General features: G+C 58.9%; 1 protein-coding gene across 1 annotated transcript in view; it reads right to left on the reverse strand.

Moving 5' to 3' along the window:
- DSCAML1 (DS cell adhesion molecule like 1) overlaps positions 1–12,926 on the reverse strand; it is a 305,212-nt gene that overhangs the window by 89,124 nt on the left and 203,162 nt on the right. The window contains exons 3-4 of the mRNA XM_029915701.1: positions 2,803–3,182; positions 770–945 (exon numbers count right to left, since the gene is read on the reverse strand). Of these exons, the coding sequence (XP_029771561.1) occupies positions 770–945; positions 2,803–3,182 (556 nt within the window). The remainder of the gene's footprint in view (positions 1–769; positions 946–2,802; positions 3,183–12,926) is intronic.

The raw sequence follows: 12,926 nt of genomic DNA on the forward strand, positions 1-12,926 counted from the left end.
GGGGGCGGGGCTGGGGGCGCCCTGGGAACGCTGCGGGGACCCCCCACCCCCCGCCCCGGCCGATGAGCGGCGCTGCCCTGGACACGCTCCTGCACCTGGCGCGGCGCGCCCCGAGCTGGGAGCCCTGGGCAGGTGCCGCCGCTCTGCTCGCTGGCCTCCCCTTTAAGAACAGATCCGGCCTATTGGACAGGCCGGGGCTCCCGGCAAACGCTATGCAGCACCTGCACGTGGAGGACGGTTGTTTCGGGATGTGCTTCGGGGGCCCTGGCTGTTCTCGCCCTCGCCTCCTTCACCGTGGACGCGACAGAAACATGGCTCTCCCCCTCCCCGGCACAGGCACTTGGGAAGGGAGTAGGGATGATATCACGGGGACGACAGGCCACCGCCACCGACTGCCACGTCTGCGGACGGCAGCTGCTCCCCGAGCGCGTCCCACGGGGCAGGCGCCGAGCTACGCCTTTTCCTTTTGGCATCGGTTTCTCACAACAAGCCTGGGGCGCAGCAGAGGTTTGGTTGCTCCCATTTTACAGATGTGGAAGCTGAGGTTTGAAGGACAACTCGCCCTGCTGGTGAGTCAGGGTCCCACCTGCCCCCTGTACCAGACTCGGCGAGGACCTCATCCAATCACCACCAGACACACTGCCGTGCGCATCCTCCCGCTCCTTCCTCTTGCCTCCGGGCCTGGACGGGCGGGGCAGCCGTCCCTTGGGGTGAGCCGGCTCAGATCCGCTCAGGCACGGGGCTCCCCGCAGGGGCTCCCCAGCCGCACCTCTCCATCTGCCGCCCCGAGCTCCTGGCCGGAGAGGGGCCGCCTCGGTCCGCCACCAGCCCCGGGAGCCCTCGGGGGCGCCCCCCACTGGAGAGCGAACCGTCTCGGCGGCCCGCCTCCACGGACAGCCGCTCTGGTTCAGGACCGGCCGAGCCCCGCCTCAGGCCGGAGAGGATCTGTGCGTGCGGGGGGCTGGAGGCCGAGGCCCGGAGCCCCCCGACGCGCCCCCCGCCCCCCCCCTGCACTGCCTTGCTCCAGTATCACTTGCATTTTTGCCGAGACAAGCAGCTTGCAGATGGCCCTGTCACATCACATCACATCAGGCCCGTGTCACTGGCGGGCCCTTCCCCTGGGCTCCCTCTGCCTCCTTCCCTCCGGGTCTCTCCTGCTTCTTTCTGATCTCCTTCACCCTTGTCTTCCCCTCTGCCTTTTCTCTCTGCGTAGGTTTGCTTCCGTCTGCTCCCGGTCCAGGGTCTCTGGGCCCGCGCCCCTCCCCTCTTGTCCGTGGGGGGCCTCCCTATCTTCACTCCCGTTTCTCTGTCGGGGCTCCCTCTCCGGAGCGTCGGGTTCTCTCCAACCTCCTCCTGCTTCTCCTCACAGCTGGTGGGGGACGGAGGCCAGAAGGAGCAGGACTGGCATCCCCTCCAGTTTACAGAGTGTCATTTTTGCCTGTCCCCGCCCCCAAGATGGAGGTGAACGCGCAGGATGAAGGGGCCCAGTGTTTGTGCAGGAGAAAGACGCCGGCCTGCAGGAGGGGGTGTTTCTGCACTGTGCCCGCCTTTGATGAGAAGCATGCAGATGAGATGCAAAACAGCATGCAAATGAGTCCCTGTCATTTGGAAGGGAACCACTGCAACACATTCGGGGGCTGGGCTGCAGATCTAAAGTCCGGCCATGGGCATGGGGCCTCTTCGTACAGTCCCGTTGCGTCCCTTGGCGTTGGTTAATTAATTCCACAAATATTTACTTAGCACCTACTATGTGCCAGGCAGAGGGCCAGGCGCTGGAGACAGAGGAGAATCCGAGAGCCCCATCCCTGCCCTCCTGGCTCCCGCTTTCCTGTCCTCACCTCCACATGTGCCGGGCAAATGAGAGAGGGTCTGGGCCAGAGTTAACCCAGGTCCTCGCCAAACCCCAGACGGCCAGAGTCAGACAGAACCTGAGAGGTCATCTGGTCCAGCTACTTCTCCAGGGCCCCCGGGAGGTTGTGAGGTTGTGGAAGTCTAGTCATCAGTTCACCCTCCTTCCGAAAGCCACTCCAATCCCACCTCCTCAACAGCAGAGACGCTCAGATTGTAGGTCACAAACCACAAGGAACTTGTGAGATCCATTTGGTAAGTTGTGACCAGCATGTAGATAAATCAAAATCGGATAGAAACGAACGGAAAATATCAGAGTGCATTAATGCACGTGGTAGGAAATACCCGCGTGTACCGCAGAGGTTAGGATAGAAATGTCTCTCTGCAGATGGCCGTCAAAAGGGTTTGAAAGCACGCTCCAGAAAGCCTGTCTTCCTTGAGGGGCCCCTTGTGCCCTCCGTGACTCTGTGGCTGGGACAGGAATGGTGGGGGCCCTTTCCGTGGGGGCCGCACACTCTGGCTACAGAGCGTGAGTCCCGGCTCTGCCTTCTGCTGGTTTCACAACTATGCCAAGATGCTCTGCTTTCCAGCCTTTAACACAACAGGCCATTACAGTCCATCTCCCAAGGCTGTTAGGGTCCCTAACGGATGACAGAGGCGTGAGCTCTCCGGCACGCAGGGGCCTTAATAAACATTAGCTTCCATCCCCCCTAAAAGGGGATAATCATCTCAGAATAAGAATCCTTGACTTAGTTTACAAATATTTTTGTTTATGAGTTCTATTCTGCCTACTTTCAAGCTGTAACAGAAGAGACACATGCACTCAAAAACAGGTCAAATAGAATCTTAAAATATATTTAGGGACCCGAAGGAAAAAAACATCCCATATCTGATCTAATTTCGCCTAATCGTCACTATGTTTGAATATCAGGTTTGATTTAGGAGCTTCCTGGCAGCAAAGGGGAAAAAGGAAAGAGAAGATGGATTCCGTTGACCCTCATTCTTTGATAAATGGCAACAGGTCAGTTCTCCAAGGGCGTTTGCGTCCTTAGGTACGGACTCCGAGGTCCCTATATGAAGGATGCTCCAAACCAGGCCGGACGGGTTCTTCCCCAGCACGTCCTGAGCCTGCGTCCTGGGGGCTCCTTCTGCGAGCCCCCCGACGGCCTCCCGGTCCCGGGCCCTACCTGTCACGGAGAGGCGGGCCCCGTTGCTCTGCCGGGTCTCCCCGCTGTACTTGTGCTTGGTGATGCAGCGGTAGGTGGAGAGGGCGTCCTCCTTCTGCACGTCGGAGATGTACAGCCCGCCGTGGTGGGTAATAAGAAACCTGTTTTCTGGAGACACAAGCAAGATGACCCATTACTCCCCGGGCTGGGCCCCACCTCCAGAAGCAACGCAGGCCGGCAGCCGCGCTTTCTCCCAGAACTGCCGTTCCTGTAAGCGTAGACGCTTCAGAGTCTTACAGGACAGCGGGCTGTAGAGTCGGACCGAGACCTGGGCTCCAAACTGACGCGTCCACTTATCAGCTGTGTGATCTTGGGGAAACCTCTTAACTTCTCTGAGCCTCGTCTGTACAACGGGGTGCAAATACTACTGCATAGGGTGGATATAAAGACCAAAAACAAAAGTGTTTGGCACATGGCAGGTGCTCACTTCGTGTCAGGCCTCATCTTTCCTATCTCTGCGCAAGAGCTTGCAAAGTCCTTTCACATCCATTGCTCCTTTGTTCTTACAACCATTTGTGCGTCTACTCGACTGTCAGGTCACACAGGATACAAGCAGACCACAGCTCAGACCAGAACTCACAGCTCTCTCTGTGCATGAAACCAAACACTAGCGTAAATCCTTTTCTCTCGATTTCAATCACATGTTCACTCATCAAACAGTTTGCAGCTAAGCTTTGCTAGTAGCAGGGGCATAGACATGCAGATTCACAATACTAATTCGACACACAGGTCTTGAACTCTCATTTTGCACAAGGTGCAGTGCAGGCACCACGCTTTACTTTTCCCGGCCCCTCCGTGGTCGTCCTGCCACAACTCGGCAAGGGAGCCGAAGGACCGGCAGTGAGAGGCCCACTTTGCTGACTGTGACACAGGACTCCACTTAGAGATGGGATGGATTTCCTTGTCCAAGGTCCTAGGGCAGACCCCGAACTTGAGCTAGTGAGGGCAGGTTTTAAAAGGGGAGAAGGTGGACTTGATGGTTGGGGAGGGGCTTGCACTCAGCTGCCTTCTCCCACAGGCGGGGGACTTCCCAGGTGCCATTTCCACAGGAGCCGGCATGGGGTCACGGCAGTGGCAGTGTCTAAAAAAAAAAGGCTGCAGGGGAGGAAGGAAGGACCTTCTAGCATCAGAACGCCAGGCGTTCATGAGGAGACACTTGGGCAGCCCCGTGCCCTTCAAATCCTATTACTTAGAAGTCTGCTTCCTCCTGCTGAGGGCTGAGTCACAGCCCCCAGCCCGTGGCCAGAGCTCTGATAGGGGCTCAGTCTCCTATTAGACATATTCTGCGCAGCTCGGTCGGTTGGGCGTCCGACTTGGGCTCAGGTCATGATCTCACAGTTTGTGAGTTCGGGCCCCACATCAGGCTCAGTGCTGTCAGACTGTCAGCGCGGAGCCCGCTTTGGACCCTCCGTCCCCGTCTCTGTGCCCCTCCTCCCCTTGCGCTCTCCCAAAAATCAATAAATTTTTTTTAAAGAAATATTCCGTGAGGCCCTACCCACCAAGCACGGGCCTCCGCAGCAGGGGTCGGGGACCTCCCCGGTGACTCTCGGCACAGGGCACGCTGTATGCAGGGTGGAGGCGCTGAGAGTCTGACCATGGCTTTGACGAGGTTCTCCAGCCCTCCTCGGAGTGTCTCTGGGTTTGGGGAACTCACTACCGCCCTCGGCAGCCCGTACCGAAGTGGAGAGCCAGGACTTTTAGAGAGACCTTCCGGGTCACAGCTGGTCTCCTCTTGGCTCCCTCCGTGGGTCCTGGTTCTACCCGCGGGAGCCCCACTGAGCTGTCCTGGGCCCCGGTCACTGACCTCCTCCCACACACGCTGGAGGGGAGCTGCGGAGCCCTCGAGGTGTCTACAGGCTAAGCGGGGTGGGATTTGCCGTTTTAGTATTTACTTAATACGGCTCCTAACGACTTCTTCAATCTGGGTGATCTCTTGTTTCTTAATAAAGTTGGTCTATCTACAAATCTAATCTTCCTGGTCTCCCACACAGCTTTGTAAGGGACCAGACCTACTATGTGCCACCACTTTGCCAAGCGGCCGGATCTAACAATCAGCCGCATGTGACCAGCGCAGGAGTGAGCCGGACGGCCGGGCCCGGCCCAGGATGGTTTGCTTGCTTCCACGGGGGGACAGGGTGGGCGTGGAAGGCGGCCCCGTGGGAGTGTGCCATGGCCTCACACGCGGCTGGCGCTCGGCAACCTCCTGGTCTTGTGTCTGTGAACCGCTGTGAGGACAGCTGGCCGTGCGGGCCCACACCCGGACGTCACACGGGTCCCTGCCGAGCGGTGTGCTGGTGGGACCCCCCCCCCCAGCCCCCGGTGTGCCCAGCCGGCTGCCGGTCCTCCGGGCCCCAGCCGCGCCCTCCAGCACCGGGCCCCCCTCGCGGCCCCCCACACAGCGCTGTGGGGGAGAGGACCCCGGGGAAGCACCGAGAAAGCCTGGCTTCCCCACCAGACTCTGAACGCGCCGTTTTGTCTCCATGTTGTGACATCCCAAAGTCAAATGCGGAAGCTCTCCGGTGATGTAACTGGGACTGGCATGCAGAGCTACGGGAGGTGCTGCTGCTCAGAAGTACCCGGTCGGGGGCATGGCGTTGGGGCAACAGGACGGGCCCCCGTCCGGCACCGGCAGTGTGGCCCCGGGGATCCTGCAGCCCCCCCCCGCACCCCAGGAAGCCGGTGCACTTGGTCCTGCTGGAATTGGAAGCTGGGAAGGGGTGCTGGGCGATGCGGTGGGGAGCCGGGGTTTCCATAGCAACAAGCAGCTGCGGCATCTGATGTTTCACATCCTTCATTGTCCTCATTTCCCCCCTCCCTCCCCCTTCTTGTGCATATTTAATTGCAGTAACGTTTCCAGACAGTGTACCGTTCCTCCCGAAACAAAGGCGGGCCGGCCGCGGCCAGGGAGACGCACAGCGCCCACAGCGCCCGAGAGAGGGGATGGGGAAATCAGGGGTATTATGTTAATCCCCCCTGGAGGGTGGGCTTGTGCAACATCGGTTCTGCATGTTTGATGAGAATGAGATGAGGGGCCCCGCTGGGGAAGGGGAGCAGCGAGAGGCCCCTGGAGCGAGCGGCGGGCGGCGTTGGGTGGTGGGGCGGGGCACAGCCAGCTGCGCAGGCCGTGGGGGGCTCAGAGGGCCCAGGGCCCCCCAGAGCAGCTGGCCGCCAAGGCCGGCTCCGATGGGGTGCCCTGGCAGTCGGGCAGCCCACACCCCGCACCCCAGATGGGACCAGCCGTCCCCGGAGTGGGTAGAGGAGCATCTCTGCCTATGGCAGGCGGGGTCCCGCGGAGGAAGGACAGAGGGGTAGCTCGCATCCTGAGGCCACATGCACATCTGGGATCGCGTTTGGTCGCCACCAGGCTGGGGAGGTACTCCTGGCATTTCGTGGTCGGGGCCAGCAATGCTGGACAATAAATACCGTCCGGCCCCAACGCCAGGAGCATCCACACGGGTTTACACTGGAGTATCGCTTTCCCTCAGGCGCTAAGACCGGCACACAAAACCGTGTTTGGGGGCGCCTGGGTGGCTCAGCCAGTTAAGCCTCTGGTTCGTGATTGCGGCTCAAGTCACGATCTCACGGTGTGTGGGATCGAGTCCCGCATCAGGCTCTGCGCTGAGCGGGGAGCCTGCTTGGGATTCTCTGTCTCCCCCCCTCTCTCTACCCCTCCCCTGCTCGTGCTCTTTCTCTCTCTCTCAAAATAAATAAATAAACATTTAAAAAAGGACCGTTCACATGTGGACTCTGCCACTGGTGCTGCTTGTCTGTCACATGTCAAAGGCTGCGGCTCTTCTGTGAGCACGCCCGTGACCAGGAAAACGCTGTGTGTGGTTACGGAAGCCTTCCTGCTGTGTTTTAAAATGTTTATCTATATTTGAAGGAGACAGAGACAGAGCACAAGCAGGGGAGGGGCAGAGAGAGAGGGAGACACAGAATCCGAAGCAGCTCCAGGCTCTGAGCTGACGACACAGAGCCCGACGCGGGGCTCGAACCCACGAGCCGTGAGATCATGACCTGAGCTGAAGTGGGACGCTTCACTGATGGAGCCCCCCAGGCGCCCCTCTTCCTTTTACTGTTACTACAGATATTTCACCTGCTTCACCACCCTTCTTGTGGTGATCTGGAGAAGACCTCTGCTTTTTCTTAAGGCCACATATTTACCAAGTACCTACTACGTGACTGGGCAAGGATTTCACAAACATTACCTTATTCAATTGCCACAACCCTTTGAAATGGATACTATTATTTTTACTAACCAAAGCACAGAGAGGTTAAATAACCCACGCACAGTCACAGAGCTAGTGTGTGGCAGAGCCCAGGCCATTAGTCTACTTATGCTCTTCCAATGCTCCGTTCTAGACTGACTCTTCTGGAATAGGGACATGTGGCCAGCCAGCCTCTGCTTGGCTGCTTCTGCCAGTGGGGAGGTCACTACCTCACAAAGGAGCACTCATCCATTCAGCTCAGGTTGGCGTGACTTATCAGGGCATCGCTCGGCCCTGGACGGGCTCCCTGGAGAAGGCTCGGACCTGCTCTCTGCTCGTTGGGGTTCCGCGGTTAGAAGATGCTGCCCTCCCACCAGGAAAGGCGCCGGTTCAAGGCTGCTGAAGGGTGGGGGTGGGATTCGAGGAGGCCATTAGAGAGGAGAGGATGAGGAGGGGCCGAGCTAGCGGCGGCAGTTGGCCAAGCCCAGGGCTGGGTGTAGGAGACGGGACTGGAGTCCTGACTCTGCCACCAAGGTGGCGCTTGTCCTGGGGTGAATGGCATCCGCCCTTCCGCCAAATTAATGTCTGCCCAGAGCTTGTGAATGGGCCCTTCTTGGAAATAAGATCTTTACAAACATAATGCAGTGAAAGTGAGGTCACACTGGATTATGGGCCCCGAATCCAGGGTGACTGGTGTCCTGGGGACAGGGGCACTGGGACACAGGTGCACGAACACGGGAGCAGGCCAGGTGAGGAGGAGGCAGGGGCCGGAGTGACGCATCTATAAGCCAACCCTGCAGAGCTTGCCAGCAACCCCAGAGGCCAGGACGAGGCGCGAGGGACCTTCCTCCAGGGCCGGGAGGGGGCCCGCCCTGCCCACGCCCAGCTTCGGGGCTTCTGGCCTCCAGCACTGTGACACCCGCTGTGTTAAGCCGTCAGCTTGTCACAATTTGCTGCGGCAGCCCCAGGTAACCAGCCCCGGGTGCCCTTACGGGGCCGGGTCATCTCCTGGGCCCTCAGGTGTCCCGTCTGCAAAGAGGGAGGAGGTGGAGGGGGTGTGAGTCTTCAAGCCTGTAGTTAGAATCATCTAAGGAGCTTTCAAAATTAGACTCAGAACCTCTGGGGGTGTGGCCTGGACATTGGCATTTAAAACAACGCTTCTCGGGTCACGCACTGTGCGGCCAGGGCACAGAACCACTGGGTGAGATCAGCTCAGGAGGCCCGTCCGCTCTGAAGCTGATGCCGCCACCAGAGCACCAGCCTTCGGAGCTGCTTCTCCCTCAGCAAGAACGACACGGTCCACAGGCGGAGCTGTGGGGAGGGTCAGGTGGGGGACAGCTCGCGAGGGTCCCCCGCTGAGCGGCCCCGCCTCCAGGAGGTGGGCGGCTCTCTGTCCCTGTGGCCAGGCTTCCTGCAAACTCCCCCTATGTCTTCCCCAGGAACTTGGAATAAATAAAGGGCGCCCCGCACACAGCTCCTACGGGAGCCAACAGCATCCTCTCTGTTTCTAGAAGGGCAGAGAGCCGGGCCTCAGAGGCTCCTCGGAGCTGCAGGAGCCCCGGGGAGAGGGATGAGGCTCCGGGGGCTCCAGAGGGTAGTGGGGGGACGGCGGCCCCTGCGGAGGTGTGGCCTCTCTCTGTGCTCAGAGGCAGGTGTGAGGTGGGGAGAGGGTGCAGGCAGAGGAGGAGGAAGGACTGAGGCCCTTCAGGAAGGTGAGAGCTGGACAGCGACCGGCCCCTCCTCCGTCCGTTCCCAGCCGCAGCCGGAGGGACAGGACGCTCCAGACCCCAAGTCGCTCCACACCCTCCCATCGTTTCTCTGTTTTTCTCAGCGTGAAAGCAGGGCTGATGGCAAAATAGGTGCCCTGGAAATAAATCTTTCTAGAACGAATGAATGGAACGTCTCTACGGTAGATTTATCCCCATTCCACTCAGGAGGAAACAGGTGCTCAGAGAAGTCAGATAATTCTACCTCCTCCAAGAAGCCTTCCCAGATTTGCCCACTCCCATTTCTGAGCGTTTCTCCATCTTGCAACTCTCTCGCCGCTGCTCATCCCCGTTTCTGCTATATTCAACCAGAATTTAAAAATAATTACTTTTGAGGATTCAGAAGTCAAGATTAAGCAGCGTGGTGGTTCCTTGAGATAATATAAATAGAACTACCAGGCGATCCAGTAATTCTACTTTTGGGTACATACCCGGAAGGATTGAAAGCAGGTTCTTAAGAAATGTGCTCTCACCTATGCTCCTAGGGCTATCCGCTGTAGCCAAGAGATGGAAACAACCCAGTGTCCTCTGACGGGGCTTGGACAGAGAAGGTGGTGTAGACACGCAACAGAATGTGACTCAGCCTTAAAAGGGAAGGAAATTCTAACGCGGCTCTAACATGGATGAACCCTGAATATGCTGCGCTCAGTGAACTGAGGCAGTCACAAAACAGAAATACCGTCTGATTCCACTGAGGGCAGCTACCTGGAGTCGTCAGCTTCACCGAGACAGAAGGTGGAAGTGTGGATGCCGGGGGCCGGGGCAAACGGGGAGTAGACGCTCGTGGTGCGGATTTGAGTTTTGTGAGATAAAGCTGCCCTTAAACGTGATTGGACTTTAGACTAAGCTGGAATTCTACTGGAATTAAAACTTAACACTTAAAAATGATTAAGAAGGTAAATTTTATACTATGTGTTCTCCACCACAATTAAAATTAAAAAACTTTTTTTTTTAAGTAGGCTCCACGCCCAGCATGGGACCCAACAGAGGACTTGAACTCACGACCCTGAGGTCAAGATCTGAGCTGAGATCAGGAAGAGTCCAATGCCTGGGGCCCCTGGGGGCTCAGGCGGTTGAGTGGCTGACTTCAGCTCAGGTCAGGATCTCACGGTTCAAGCCCCGCGTCGGGCCCTGTGTGGACAGCTCAGAGCCTGAATCCTGCTTTGGATTGTGTGGCTCCCCCTCTCTCTACCCGCCCCACTCGCCCTCTGTCTCTCCCTCTCTCTCAAAGTAAAGAAATATTTAAAAAGATTAAGGAAAAAAGGTCCTGACGCTTAACTGACTAGGCCACTCAGGTGCTTCTAAAATTTAAAGAAAAATTTTTTTAAGTCGAGATTATAAAGAATCGGGATGAGTGTCTTTAGGAAGAAGTAGTGAGCCTCCTGTCACCCGGGGTATTTCAGGAGAGGCTGCAGAGACACTTGGCTGAAATACAGCATAGAGGATTTAAGTATCGAATAAGAGAAATAAATTGGGTCATCTTTAAGGTCCCTTCCTTCCCGGAAATGCATGAATTCCTAGCCTAAAGAATGGCAGAGCCGCAAGACTTCTTGGAGATCCGCTCCTACAGTGCTTTTTAGACCAGGGCACGTGTGCTCATCGCCGACCCCAGGACTTGGGCTGTGGTTGTTCCCTTGTGCCCGGAATGCCTTTCCCTTGCCTCACCCGCGGCCCCGTTCAGGGCCCTCTGTCCAAGAGCCGGCCCGTTGGAGAGGCCTCGCCTGACCCCTCTATCAAAATTAGACGGTGCTCCGGGTCCCGGCCCGATTCCTCACCCTGCCTGTTTGTCTCCGGAGCACGTGGCGTGTTTCTCGCTGACAGCGAGGAGTTATTTTAGTAGCCCGGCTCCAGAACATGGCTGGCACATAGAAGAAGTCGGTGCACACCCAGTGAACCCAGGAAGCCTGCTGGGAGAGGGGGCGGCCCCCGCGGACCGAGACACCGGGCGCTCCGGCCTGGCGTCCTGTCCCGGGGCCCCCACACCCGGGGTCGCTCCCCTCTGACCGCTGCTGCCGTATGGACTGGCGTGGCCACCGCTCCCCCATGAGGCTCGCCGGCTCAGCTGAGCGCAGGCGGGGACAGGAGAGCAAGACGGGTGACGGTCTGAACTGACACAGGGATGTGGATGGTCAGGGGCGTGGCCGGGGAAGCTGGGGAACAAGCCACGGCTGAGGGCGGCCCCGCACAGAGTGACCTCAGCCCCGGGAATCACTTGAGCACATGGGGTCCCAGGCAGCCGGCCCAGGGAGAGAGGGGACAGGGACAGCCCCCCAGCGTCCCCAGGCTGGCCCTCCACTGCCTTCCCTCCCTGACCAAGGGCCTACCTCCCCCTTAGCAGACTGGAGGGGAAAGAGCACCCTCGCCTGGAGGAGAGGTCACCAACCACAGGGGTCACTCGGTCCTGGATGGAACCACATCAGGGCCCCGGGGCCAACTGTGAGACCAGAGGTGTGCAGGCGGCGGCGGAGGCAGAGGCCCTTTGCCCCCCGAGGGCAGACAAGGACCAGAGCTGCCATGGGCGGGGCCGTCGCTCCCTGCCTTCAGATGCTAGAGGTCCCCGTGGCCTGGGCCTCCCTCATGGTCCGCTTGGGCTGGGAGGTGAATCCAGGCTTCACTGGGAAAGTGTCTTAAGTCATTTTATAAACTCAGCAAGAAAGATACCCCAAAGTGCGCGGGTCAGTGAGTCCCCAAGTGCGTTCCCATACGTCCCTCTCTCAAGTGGCGTCACCAGCCTGTCCTGCTCCTCCTGTTTGACCGATGAGGAAGCTGGCTCAGGCAGGGCCCAAGGTCAAGTCACGCATCTAGTGAGTCTGGAAGAGCCAGGACTCTCCCCTGGGTCCCTGAACCAACTCAGAGCTGCCTTCCCCAGGCCCAGCCGCCCGGACAGTGTGCGCTGTGCTGGAGGGGGCTCTGGCCAGCCCCTCCCTGCGAGTGGGCTTCTCCGTCCCTTCCAGGCAGAAGCCCCTGGCTTCAAGAGGTGGCTTCCCTGTCACGGGCCGGGACCGGTGTGGCGGGTGAGCAGGGGGTGAGGGATGAGATGAGCCCGGCGCCCGAAGGCATGACAGCTCCCGACTGCAAGAACGGACGGGCACATCCCCTAGGACGCAGCTGCGCAGTGACGTTAGCAGCCAGGGGGTCAGGCAGCCGTCAGTTCTGGGCGGCCTCAGCCCGAGGCGGCAAAGACGCCCCTCTGTGACCGGGGCCGTGTGTCAGCAGGGAGGCGTGATCAGGGGGGCTGCAGGGGTCTGAAAACAGAGCACGTGCGTCCCGGGCTCACTGTCCGGTGCACCAATGCAGGCCGGTGGCACCGCAGGGGCGGGGGGGGTGCTGGGGGCCTGGCGGGGTGTATACTTGGAGGTTTGAGGCCTGCCTCCTACCAACTGTGTGGCTTTAGGAAAATCCCTTAACCTTTCTTTTTTATTCATTATTATTCTCTTTTTAATGTTTGTTTATTCTTGAGAGAGAGAGAGTATGAGCAGGGGAGGGGCAGAGAGAGAGGAGACACAGAATCGGAAGCAGCTCCAGGCTCCGAGCTGTCAGCACAGAGCCCGACGCGGGGCTCGAACCCACGAACTACGAGATCCTGACCTGAGCCGAAGTCAGGCATTGAGCCGACTGAGCCCCCAGGCGCCCCATCCCTGCACCTTTCTGCTAAGGGTTCGGTTCTCTCCTCCCCTAACTGGGGGCCCTGACCCAGTGTGCTCCGCTCAGGGAGGTCTTCTGCAATGTCCGGGTGACAGTGCCTGTGAGGGGCTGTGGCCTACACCGCCCTGCACTCTCTCGTGTGTGAGGGGGACCGCCGTGACGTGAAGTGTGCAAACACCGTGACGTGAAGCATCACAAACGCACGTGTGATTGGGCATGTACGCGGAGCACAG

Source organism: Suricata suricatta, chromosome 11 (genome assembly GCF_006229205.1).
Source record: "Suricata suricatta isolate VVHF042 chromosome 11, meerkat_22Aug2017_6uvM2_HiC, whole genome shotgun sequence".
NCBI lineage: Eukaryota > Metazoa > Chordata > Mammalia > Carnivora > Herpestidae > Suricata > Suricata suricatta.